Source organism: Theobroma umbraticum, unplaced genomic scaffold (assembly GCF_002168275.2).
Source record: "Theobroma umbraticum cultivar Fairchild unplaced genomic scaffold, ASM216827v3 scaffold_51.0, whole genome shotgun sequence".
In the NCBI taxonomy this organism is placed as follows: Eukaryota; Viridiplantae; Streptophyta; class Magnoliopsida; order Malvales; family Malvaceae; genus Theobroma; species Theobroma umbraticum.
This window is the reverse complement of record NW_018397260.1, coordinates 6,110,664-6,123,395: the sequence shown is the minus strand read 5'-3', so window position 1 is coordinate 6,123,395 and position 12,732 is coordinate 6,110,664. Positions and strand designations below refer to the sequence as shown.

Below are 12,732 nucleotides of genomic sequence, written 5' to 3'. Positions count from 1 at the left end.
ACTCGTGGGAGCCGGCCCGGCCCAGCCCGACCCATGGGCTAGCAAGGGCTGGGCTGGGCTGAACATTTTGTAGCTCATATAAAATATGAGCTGGCCCGACCCGACCCATATTTTTTCAACCCACAAGACTAGTGCCGGGCTGAGCCGGGCCGGCCCATATTGACAGGTCTATCTGAAAGTGATTTACTAGTGGGAGTTAAACTATTTCTTTCCTCTCCAAGTGTGATAAACAAACCAAACCAAAGTAAACCAAGTATTGATGGCAAAGATTATCCTCTTAGGAGCCTCAAGCAAGTTCTGCTGCCCAATCTTTCCTTTTAAGTTCCTTTTTTTTTGGTCTGTGAAGCCTGTCGATCGAATTATTCCCTAAATAGCTTTAATGTGTCGGCAAGTAAAGAAAAGGCTATTTCTTGACTCATCTTCCTCCTCATTATGCAGATACCCGAGACCTTATTCCTAGTTAAGCTTTCTGTCCCTTGGCCAATCCCATGTATCAACAACTTTCTACTGTCCCTGTATTCGATTGCTAACCACAAGATTCACATTCCACAACAATTCATTACTTATCAGGAACAGTGTTGCATCTACATGTTTTACGGGTAACACATGTTGGCTATACCTTTTCCCCGTCCCTGTGGGGTGAGTCGGTGAGGTCACGCTACAACAACCATGGATTACAATCTTGAGGCTAAACTAAGCCAGTCACTCAGAAAGTTGCCACATGGGAGGAACTAGTTTAGACCCATTGGCCCACAGATAAGGATGCACGTCAAAAGGCAGCCCATATTCAAGCTTGGCAATAGTGGTTATGGTAAAATATGCAAGGCGAAGCCAGCGGTCCATCCTCCAGGCTGAAGAACCCTGGCATAACATGTTACCCACTAAACCCTTGGGTGATTCATGAGTGGACACCCATAATCAGCAAATAATGGTCCTCCATTCTCATTGGTCAATTCCTTGCTGCACATTTCGATACTCCATTGTTAACTGTTTCTTCTGGTCCTTTCCAAGTTTAGAAGGTAAAGAAGTAAAAGAAGAAACGCAAGGTCCAAATTTTAGTCTCAAAAGAAATTATATTTCGCAGGTTGACTTATTAAACGCATGAATATATTATATCGAATCAATGTGCTAGTTGAAAATAACAAATACATCTGACAATGTTGGACTTTGCTTCTAACAATACAGCCCTCTTTTAGCCTTCTCTTTCTGCTTGCATGTGATCTTATAATTTTCTATAGACCCTTATGTTGTCCCATTACTTAAAAAAAACCCTTTATTTCGTTGCAACTCCCATTGATCCCTCGGCTTTTAACCCACTCGGTCTTAAATTAATTAATACTTTTCAAATCTCAAGTTATCGGAACCCTCCGTTTTAAGAGAGTTTCGCTCTCACGATCTTAGTTTTATCAAAATTATTATAAAATTTTGACATAATTTACTTATAATTATAAAATTTAAACTAAAATCAAATTTATCCATTTCACATTTTTAAAACGATTGTTATAAATTCAAATTTTACAATACTAAATAAATTATGGTAAAATTTTTGCTTTAATTGCTTTATCGTAATAATAAACGATGAAAGTCCACTTAATAAATTTTCAAGTAAATAAACCAACCCAATCGATCCCCACTCAAAACTTATGGGCTTTTTTATCATAACGGTTGAAGCTACAAATAAGATAGTCCTTTTTGTAACAATTAAACACTACTAGTAGTTAGCTTTGGTTTCTGGTAATTTTCTCTCACTTGCAACAGCATTCAATTTTATGTGTAAGCAAAGGTAGTAGGTTCACCAAATACTTTCCTCTACTCTGTTTTCTTCTTAAGCGTTTTCCTTTAATCTTTCTCCTTCGTTCCCTTCTTCTCTCCCCTTTTATCTCCTGTTACGTCACATTTTCCTCACATATACTTCATCTTTTGAGGGAAGGAAATTAAGGAGTGGGGGCCCAACAAAACCAAGGGACAATCTGTTCACCTGATTGGCTACCAAACCCAACGTGTCCTAACGCGGAATCACGTTTTACCACGAAATCAATCCCCATGTTTATTAATTCGCCGGGCAGAACCCCCGCCAGTTTATTTACCGCTCCACGCGGTGACCAAGTAAAAAAGATAACATGGTAATAAATTCACCAGTTTTTTCACCTTCGTTTACCCGTTGTAACAGTCAAAAACTGTCTCTACAGTTCCGCGTACTGAAGAAAAAGGGTAAATCTATTTGGGAGAGCAATAAGACCAAGACAAAAAGAAAAGCATTTGGAAGAGTCTGCCTTCGAAGTAACATTATTGTCAACTCCGGTCGTTTTATTCTCTTTTTGCTTTTTTGAAGAACCGTTAAGGGAAGAACAAATACTTACGGAATCCAACTATATCTTCCGATTTGGTGGAAGAATATAAATTTTTTATGCTGCCTGAGCTTCTCTTTCAATCTCGGCACTTTCCTTTGATTAAGAAGTAATAAAAAAAAGCTAGGATTTGTTGATTAAGCTATTTTTGGAAGAGAAGAAGTAAAACAAGGAAGCAAAAAATGGAGAGTTACTTGAACGAGAACTTTGGAGACGTGAAGCCGAAGAACTCGTCGGAAGAAGCTTTGCAAAGATGGAGGAAACTCTGTTGGATCGTGAAGAATCGTAAGCGAAGGTTTCGTTTTACGGCTAATCTCTCCAAACGATTCGAAGCCGAAGCCATTCGTCGCTCCAATCAGGTTTTCTTCTATTTTTTATTGAGTCTTTCCTTTTTTTTTAATTTATTTTTGGAAATATATTTATAGTTTGTTTTGGTTGCTTCCTGAGGAAGCTTAGTAGAATTAAATGAAACTGAGCTTTGCTTAACTAAACAAATTTAAATTATTTTTGGACCAAGTTTTAGAATTTGATTTGCTTTTCTGATCTATTCAGTCCTTTACTTTTCCTATCTAAAGAAGCTATAAACATCTGGTTTGATATTATATCTTTTAATCTTTCCTCATAAGATTAAATTAATTATTAATGTAGATCAAATCTCTCACTTCGTTCCCCTGGATTGCTCATGTTGCCAGAGATGTAGAATTTGGATCTAATTAGGTTTAGATCAACTGATCTATAGCTGCCTAGTCGACATTCCTATACTCAAAAGTCTAGTTGAAAGCTTGCTACTTTGGATGTATGAACTATTTGAAGTATGGCTTTGTAAATCATTGGCATTGTGATTTTCAGCCAGAATTTGAGGTCTATTAACCTGAATCTCAAGTTCTTTGCGAAAATTAGTGCTGTGTAGTTAGTGCCCTGGTAGGTGAAAGCTAGATAATTTGTTCTATGGTCTTAAGTCATTACTAAATTTGTTACTTTAAAGTATAATTGGAAGGTTGGGTTCTGATAGTATTTAAGCCTGCGCTTGTTTGTTCAAAATTTTGATGCAGAATCATTTCTTTCACCTTGAAAAATAAAAATTTATGACAATGAACTGTCTTAGTGTAATACAAGATCTACTTGAACCACAATTGCTATAAACCATAAAGAGAACAGGACTTCATTGGACTTAAAAAACCAATTTCTCTTCATATTCTGATTTTGATGTTCTTTCTTTTTCTTTTTTTTTTCGCTTTTTGTGATATAGGAGAAATTTAGGGTTGCAGTTTTGGTTTCACAAGCTGCTCTTCAGTTTATCCATGGTAAGAATCTCTTAGTCTGCTACATGTCAAGGTTTAAGGATATGCTCAGTGTTGCCTTTATGTGTTGATTCCCCTAATTTGCCAACAGGTTTAAACTTGTCTAGTGAATATGATGCACCTGAAGAAGTTAAAGCGGCAGGTTTCCAGATTTGTGCTGATGAGTTGGGCTCTATTGTTGAAGGCCATGATGTGAAGAAGTTGAAAATTCATGGTGGGGTTGAGAATATTGCAGCCAAGCTCTCTACATCTATCATTAAAGGTATTCCTACTTCTGAGCATATGATAAATGAAAGGAAACGCATTTATGGAATTAATAAATTTACTGAAACCCCTGCTCGAGGTTTCTGGGTTTTTGTGTGGGAAGCCCTTCAAGATACAACCCTCATGATCCTTGCTATATGTGCCTTTGTCTCTCTGGCTGTCGGCATTACGGTGGAAGGATGGCCAAAGGGTGCCTATGATGGTCTTGGAATTGTTTTGAGTATTCTTCTTGTTGTGTTTGTGACTGCCACAAGTGATTACAAACAATCTTTGCAGTTCAGAGATCTAGACAAGGAGAAGAAAAAAATTATGGTTCAGGTTACCAGAGATGGCCTGAGGCAGAAAATATCAATATTTGATCTGCTTCCTGGTGATATTGTTCATCTTGCCATAGGTGATCAGGTCCCAGCTGACGGACTCTTCATTTCAGGGTTTTCAGTTTTGATAAATGAATCGTGTTTGACTGGGGAGTGCGAACCAGTTAATGTGAATGCAGCAAATCCTTTTCTCCTCTCTGGAACCAAAGTGCAGGATGGATCATGCAAGATGCTTATAACTACTGTTGGGATGAGGACCCAATGGGGTAAACTGATAGCTACTCTTAGTGAAGGTGGAGATGATGAGACCCCATTGCAGGTTAAACTGAATGGAGTTGCAACAATTATTGGGAAAATAGGTTTGTATTTTGCTGTTGTGACATTTGCTGTTCTGATACAAGGATTGTTTAGCCGTAAGATACAGGAAGGTACACATTGGAATTGGTCTGGAGATGACGCTATGCAAATGTTGGAATTTTTTGCTATTGCTGTTACAATTGTTGTGGTTGCTGTTCCTGAGGGACTGCCTTTGGCTGTGACATTAAGCCTGCTTTTGCATGAAGAAGATGATGATGACAAAGCACTTGTCCGCATTGTGAGACAATGGGATCTTCTACAGGTATAATGCAGTGATAAACAGGCACACTACTACTATACCACATGACTGTTGTGAAAACATGCATTTGTGAAGAAATCAAAGAAGTGAATAGCTCCGATAAGAGTTATAATTTTCGATCTGCAGTTCCTGAATCTGCTGTGAAAATTCTACTTCAGTCAATATTCAATAACACTGGGGGAGAAGTTGTTAATAACAAAGACAGCAAAATTGAGATACTGGGGACACCAACGGAAACTGCTCTTTTAGAATTTGCATTATTGCTTGGTGGAGATTTCCAAGCTGAACGACAAGCATCAAAAATTGTGAAAGTTGAGCCTTTCAACTCTGCAAAGAAGCGAATGGGTGTAGTTATAGAGCTTCCTGAAGGAGGTTTCCGAATGCACTCTAAAGGTGCTTCTGAAATAATCTTAGCTGCATGTGACAAAGTAATAGACTCCAATGGTGATGTTGTTTCCCTGGATGAACGATCCACGAATCATCTAAAGAATACAATTGAGCTATTTGCCAGTGAAGCTCTTCGAACTTTATGCCTTGCTTACATGGATATTGGAACTGAATTTTCTGTTGACAGCGCTCTTCCTCTTAAAGGGTACACTTGTATAGGCATTGTTGGCATTAAAGATCCAGTACGCCCTGGTGTAAAGGAGTCTGTGGCCATATGCAGTCAGCTGGTTTACTGTGAGGATGGTCACAGGAGACAATATAAACACTGCTAGGCTATTGCGAGGGAAATTGAGATTTTACTGACGAGCAATTGAAGGCCCAGAATTCAGGGAGAAATCTGAGAGGAGTTGTGTGAACTAATTCCAAAATACAGGTGCATTCCCTTTTTTCCTTACACTATTTTTGGACAACACAACAAATCTTGATGAAGTTACACTATTTTTGGACAACACAACAAATCTTGATGAAGCTGTTTCTTCATAGCCACTGGATATTAGTTGAATTTAGTTAACATTTAATCCTCAGACATCAAAAATTGCATCTGCTACTGTGCAGCTCTTGAGAAAGTGCATTCATTAGGTTGTCATGCACACTCAGTAGTCAGTACCTATGACTACTTTTTGTTTAAACCCTAATATGAATTCTGAACCCTGGGTTTCAAATTATTTAATTATGTTTAGATCTTAAAATACTATTTTTTGGGGAAAATAATCTTTTAATCTGTGTCTATTTAAGGTTAATTGTAAGATGATAGGGTAGTACTTGATGAAACAATCAAACTGGCACTGTTTTGTGGCAGTAAGGACAATCTCTTATCACATATTTTGGTGCACCATTAGAAGTCTCCGACAGTAATAACTGACTTTATAACTCTTATATGAGTTTGCCTTTTAGATGCTCCTCATCATAAATGAGAACTTTTGCACAACTATTTCAAAAATTTGCAGGTAATGGCTCGATCTTCACCTATGGATAAACACACTCTTGTGAAACATCTACGAACCACATTTGGAGAAGTAGTTGCTGTGACTGGAGATGGTACAAATGATGCTCCAGCACTTCATGAAGCTGATATTGGGCTTGCAATGGGCATTGCTGGGACTGAGGTATATCCTAAATGCTGTTCCTTCAGTTTTCTTTCAGAAAAGTTTTTAAATTCCAAATGTATCTTATTAGGGGCAAAATTAGAGAAAAAAAATATATCGTTGCCTACTGATGCACAGCACATCCAGTATTTCCCCTCTTCTCGTAGTTTTGTGTTGTTTGCCACCGTTCTGAAATCTTCTTAGCTACTTAAAAAGGCATTTCATATGCTTAAAAGTGTATTTACAATCCACAGGTGGCCAAAGAAAGTGCTGATGTCATAATCCTGGATGATAACTTTTCCACAATTGTGACTGTGGCTAAATGGGGGCGTTCAGTTTATATAAATATCCAAAAATTTGTTCAGTTTCAGCTGACAGTCAACGTGGTTGCCCTAATTGTCAACTTTTCTTCAGCCTGTTTAACTGGTAAGAGACCCCGCTGTTGTCACTTTAATATGGATTTATGACTTCTTTTACATGAATTTGGCTATAAGGCTTTTCCCTCTATTGTTTTGAGATTTGATATGATTTATCATTTCTCAGGAAATGCTCCGCTCACTGCTGTTCAACTTCTATGGGTTAACATGATCATGGATACTTTAGGGGCACTTGCATTAGCTACAGAGCCTCCTAACGATGACTTGATGAAGAGATTACCAGTTGGTAGGAAGGGAAACTTCATCAGTAATGTAATGTGGAGGAATATTTTAGGGCAGTCCATATATCAGTTTGCGATTCTATGGTATCTTCAGACAAGAGGAAAGGCGGCTTTTCATCTTGATGGCCCAGACTCTGAGTTGATATTAAACACACTTATTTTCAACTCATTCGTCTTTTGTCAGGTAATGTCAAAATCATTGCCATATTTGACCGTATCAATACTCTTCAAATATTTAAAGATACTTTCATCTAATTGGACGGTCCTTTCTAGATTCACTAGTGCTCATGTAGAGAAGAATGTGTTCCAGTGCTCTTTTCTTTATTTGATATACCTTGGAAATACACATGATCGAGTACGTCACTAACTAAATAATAGATGCTCAAGTCAAATTGGTGATGATGGATAATGTACACGAGTGACTTTGATTCATTTTAAATTTGTTAAAACTTTCAATATTTATGGAATTCAAGCCACTTAATTGAATGTGAGTGACACTGATCTGAAATAAAATTATCCATAGATTTGACTGAGCAAGTTCTCCTTTATTTGCTTTCTCTACTTGTCTAATTTTATATCTGCTTCAGTTGCCTGATTTACACCAATGGATGCTGTCTTCTTCTTCAGGTTTTCAATGAAATTAGCTCCAGAGATATGGAAAAGATAAATGTTCTTAGAGGCATACTGAAGAACCATGTTTTTGTTGCTGTGCTAAGTTGCACCATCATCTTCCAAATTGTAATTGTAGAGTTCCTTGGTACCTTTGCAAGCACTTGTCCTCTCACTTTGCAGCAGTGGTTTGTCAGTGTCTTCCTTGGATTCCTTGGGATGCCAGTTGCTGCCGCTTTAAAGTTGATTCCTGTAGGCTCAAACTGATATCAGGGCAATCTGGATACTTTTTTTGTTTTTTGTGACTTGTTTGTCCTAATTGTCATCTTGTACTTTGTTTTTGCCCCTTGTTTTGTTTGATCACTTGGTCACACAGCAGTAGCATCATTGGATGATAGAAAATTTTATTGCACAGTAAAGTCGAAAGGCCAGCAAATTTTTTTCAGGGAGGTCGCTTATACTGCTGCAAGACATGTCAACCTTTCGTAAGCACGCTAATTCATATTCTTTCACTAAAGCTTTTAATTCGAATTGAAGAGATTTGTACAGACATTGTAATTTGATTTATGACGCATTACCTTCTTGTGCTTTTAAAGTTTTCTGAAGTCATAACTCATGCCAAAAACTCGTTCCAACTGTACCAAATTTCACCATATTTACAAGAATAACAATTTGCTTATGCAGGCAAGAGACATGCCAAGGTTCTAAAAGACATTGATTGGCATTATTTAGAATTTGTTTTTCACCTTTTCTGGCAACTCAGAAGGGTGGGGGTTTGCAACACTCGCGCCTGTTCTTTAGCTGATGAATCTAGGAATGGCTTAAATTGTTGCAGGTGAAGCCAGTAAGTGAAGTAGCTTTCACGTGAATTATTGATTGTTAAAATCTAATGAACTTGAAAGTAAAACAAAGTTGTCCCCGGGCACCTAGACAACAGTAGTCTCTAGAAGCTTCTAGGTTAAGGGTCGTCAATGTGCAGGAGAGGATTGGAATCTTCTAGACCTTAGGGTTGCTGACAGCACCCAATTGTAGATATCATGTTCAATAATTTCAGAGAGTTCTTAGAGAGATTTGAGATCCAGGAGGCTTTTAGAGCATCTGAAACCATCCCATGCAAGGTCTTCCTTCCGTACGAAGGGTCCTTATTCATTTGCATTTGCAGACCAATGTTTTCGAAGTAATATATGCCAATATTCCTTTACTCTCTCTTGCAATCTATTTACATTTCTACTTTTAAGTATAACAGTGATTTCTTTACTTTCTGTACCATTCCATAATCAAATTTTAAAAAATTATAAATTTAGTGATTGATAATTTTGAATTCTAAATCGATCATGTAATTATATTATCAAATCATATCATATACATGCATACAAATAAAAACAAAAACTTTTATTGAGAGGTCATTATCGATTTGAACATCTTAACCTATTTTTGCTGATGATAATATTTTAGGTAAATAGGATGCTTGAGCAAGTGTCACTTTCTTATACTATAAAAGCTTGACTCAATTTAGGGGAAAGGTGCTCCAAAGCAGGCAATATTAGCCGCGTAATGCAATTTGATTATGGGAAATGCTAACGCTGAAGAGAGTGGAGAGGAGAAAAAGGTAAATTAAACAAAAAATGGTTCTCTACCGGTAAAAGGTTAAATAAAAGAAGAACTTACATATTTAGGTGATAGCCAGAGGTGATGGAAAAATTGGGATACAGATTAACCCTTGTTGAATAAAGCTAGATATCATTACATCAAGGCATGCATAGTTTCTTTAGCCAGCTTAAAAGAAAAGTTGTAGGAATAATGTTGTGGGGTTATATGCACACGGTACACTTTTAACTCCAAGCACCGTATTCCAATTCATTAGCATTGCAAAATTTACCAGCAAATCCACACTGGAAAATAAACCAGATACCCAGAAGCACAATTGCACATGCTTTGTTTCATGTATTTTTGGCATATTCAAATGCCCTTTAGTTCAATAAAACTGTATAATGTTGATGCATGATAAGACTGGAGATTGTGGATGACAGGATGAGTGAAACTCTGTATATAAGCCAAAATGACTAAAATTTTTGAACTCATTGCGATTTGATGTTAGATCAGAGAAGAGTACCAAGTACTTGTTTGTCAGTTTTGAACCCCGAAAGCCATTGGTTGCTAAGGAAAAAACGAATCATTCACAGTGTCACCCACAGTCTACCATATGCAGTAGCGCCAGCGTAATCTCCCCAGATCTCTGATTTTGGTCAAATCATCCTACTAGGAAAAGGACTGTTTTTTGTTTTCTACTTTTATTTACTGTCTTTAAAAAAGCAATGAAGCAGAATTGGGTTACACTGGATTGGTTTCAAAGTTCAAACAGTGCTGTTGCGACTTTTATCGTTAGAAAATTTCCCCAAAAATAGTAAAGGAGAAAAGATCTTCTCAGGTTTAGACAGATGGGCACAAAGGGAAACCAGGAAAACACTGAAGGGCTATTCCAAGCTAAAACATATAGCAACCGCGGCTTCACAGTTAGCTAAAACATATCTATCAACAATCGAATTATCGGTTTGAGTCTTTGGTCATAGAGGTAACATCAATGGATAAGCCATATATATATCCCTACATTATCAGCAATGGAGCTGGAATATGACTTGGAGAAACTGTAGCTCAGTGCAAGCAAAAAAGGGAGAAAAAAAAACGGTAGGTTCCATCAGATTGTAATCAAAATAGAAATTGACCTTGATTCCATAAACAATGCATAGGGTTCCATGACCCTCGAATCTCAACGTAGGCAGGCAAACACTTGACAATAAGTAAAGAGCAGAGGGTCCGTCTTAAAAGGCATCGCCAAACATTCAAACAAATCCAATCACATACAACCTTTACAATATAAGTAGGGCACCCTTTTCTTGGTGATAGGCCAACATGCAACACTGATGCATCAAATCAAAATAAGCAAAGCTCCCCCTTTCCCCTCTCACTCCACATTGTTATCAGCCTTTTCAAAGACACCAGAAAAAGCATTCCCAAAGCATCCCATCAAAATGTAGGGTTGCCAGAGACATTATATAAAACTCATACTAAAAGAAAGCCAAAAGATATGGAAATAAATATTTAAAGAATGAGCAAAAAGAAAGAAAGAAAAATAAAAAAAACAAAAGGGCGGAGAGGGGGTCAGTAAGCTTCAACTGACTGTTCTCCAGCAGCCTTCAGTACCACCAGTCTGACCTCTTTCTGCACTTGGTGGCATTGGTGCATGAAAAATCTGCTTTTTTATATGTTGCCCAAAGCTTTGCTTTTTTATTTTTCTTTCTTTTTTTTTCCTTTTCTGTTTCTCCTTTCTCTGAGTATTTGTTGCTCGAGTAGACATATTCAATCAACTCGAAATCATGTCCATGAAGCGATAAATAAAAAAACACACTCATTAGAGAGCAGTAAATATCAGTAACAGGCCACAGGTAAAATATTTCGGTATGGTACTCAAAAACTAAGATGTTCTCTAGCAGAGCCGCTTCTCATTAGGTATATCATGACCACTGTTGTCACTTTTATTGAATGTAAGCCTCTTTCTCTTGGTGCAAACTGCCGCAGAGCTTGAAGAATCGTCTAAAACATTGATTGCCCTCAAACGTGTTGGTGATAAGTCTGGGGAATTTACAGATTTTGGTATATCAAGTTTCTCCATTAAACTGTAGCATGTAAAGACATCTTCCTGTGACAGCAAAAAAAGCCCACCAATCAATTCAAAGTCTGTCAATTAAGTATCCCTTAACTTATTTGACTCTTCTGAATATCAAAAACTGACTCATAGAGGATAAAAGAAAAGAAAAAATGGAACAAAATTTGACTCACAATTTCAAGAAATCCACAGTAAGAAACAGAATTCATTGTACACTCCAATGCTTTTCTTGTTAATCTCTGATCCAATGCCCTCAATGTTGCGGCAGCGGCAACGACAGAAGGTCGATGTTCTATTAAGTTTATCTCTATTTTCAAAGAGAAAAACATAAAAATACAGCTAATCAGTGAACAAAATCTAAAACCAGTTCAAAATTCTATATAATTTAAATGAACATGATTGGTTTGATAAGTACCTCTCATTATAGCCAGAATGAGTCGTACAGTCTTGGACACAAAATGGCCCGGTGGAGATTCCTTGCACATTTTTGCAATGAAGAAATGTAGAAAGGCAAATGGAGTGATTGAACTCATCCTCCATTCCAACGTATTCAATACCAAAAGCTCCATTCTTTGAATCACTTTGCTTTCAAAGTTGCATTCTTCAGCCTGGAACTCTGAAAGTGCAGGAACTTTTATCTCCTCCATCTTTGCAGCCAATGAGAGACACGCCATTGACAACAATTGCATTGCCCATGATTTTTCACTCTGCAAAAAGAAGAGAAAATCAATGACAAGAGACACTATGATTTGCAAGCAACAAACTTTGATAATGTAAAGAGAACTAAAAACTTACATCAATGGTCCTCCTTGAAAGGAATCGATCAAAGTAAATGACAGATAAATAAGCTGTTTGGAACCGAAATCCAAAGACTGCTCTTGTCTGGATTGACTCAAAAAGAAGAAAGGATATCAATGCCAATGGAAGTTTGATAACGTAAGCTCAATCAAGGAAAAGGAAAAGGAATTGCAAAACTCGAAAGAAACTAACTTTGAGAATCCATGCGATAGCTTCCAAACGAGCATATTTGAGCCAGTTACTAAGCACCAAGGATTCATTCTTTTTAAACCCAAGACTCATTTCTCTATCAAATAACATCTGCACACACTCTTCATCATATACAGCAATGTAATTCTCATCAACTAACCCTTCCTTTTCCTCCAAACTAGTCTCATTTTCTAAGCAAAGAAGGCCAGACAAAGAAGCATCACCATCCATCTCTAAAACCCTTCTTTTAAAACTTTCCTTACTAATTTCTAATCCCAGAAAATCTAGGAAAGTATATCAAATACAAAAGCTGATAGTAATTCCATGATTTATATAGAGAACAAATATGTAGTTCACTTTGACCAACTTGGAATTATGATGAGCCAATAAAAGATGATGATAATGGATTGAAACGCTATAATCTAGCAGAAATGGT

The 12,732-nt window shown here is 37.2% G+C and overlaps 2 protein-coding genes and 1 pseudogene across 3 annotated transcripts; 2 read left to right on the top strand and 1 right to left on the bottom strand.

Moving 5' to 3' along the window:
* Positions 1 to 2,227: 2,227 nt before the first annotated feature.
* LOC149527193 (calcium-transporting ATPase 1 pseudogene) lies at positions 2,228 to 5,596 on the top strand (annotated as a pseudogene). Its single transcript, XR_016351220.1, has 3 exons — positions 2,228 to 2,707; positions 3,598 to 3,652; positions 3,741 to 5,596. The product of XR_016351220.1 is annotated as a calcium-transporting ATPase 1 pseudogene (transcript).
* Positions 5,597 to 5,680: 84 nt separating this feature from the next.
* Positions 5,681 to 8,208, top strand: LOC110416372 (calcium-transporting ATPase 1). The gene is made up of 4 exons (XM_021428358.2): positions 5,681 to 6,399; positions 6,633 to 6,804; positions 6,922 to 7,220; positions 7,664 to 8,208. The coding sequence occupies exons 1-4, from the start codon at positions 6,244 to 6,246 to the stop codon at positions 7,910 to 7,912; spliced, it is 876 nt and encodes a 291-aa protein (XP_021284033.2). The 5' UTR covers positions 5,681 to 6,243; the 3' UTR covers positions 7,913 to 8,208.
* Positions 8,209 to 10,555: 2,347 nt separating this feature from the next.
* LOC110417142 (cyclin-D5-1-like) lies at positions 10,556 to 12,732 on the bottom strand. The gene is made up of 5 exons (XM_021429371.1): positions 12,300 to 12,732; positions 12,105 to 12,191; positions 11,725 to 12,016; positions 11,483 to 11,616; positions 10,556 to 11,342 (listed from the first exon to the last, which is right to left on the bottom strand). The coding sequence occupies exons 1-5, from the start codon at positions 12,525 to 12,527 to the stop codon at positions 11,130 to 11,132; spliced, it is 954 nt and encodes a 317-aa protein (XP_021285046.1). The 5' UTR covers positions 12,528 to 12,732; the 3' UTR covers positions 10,556 to 11,129.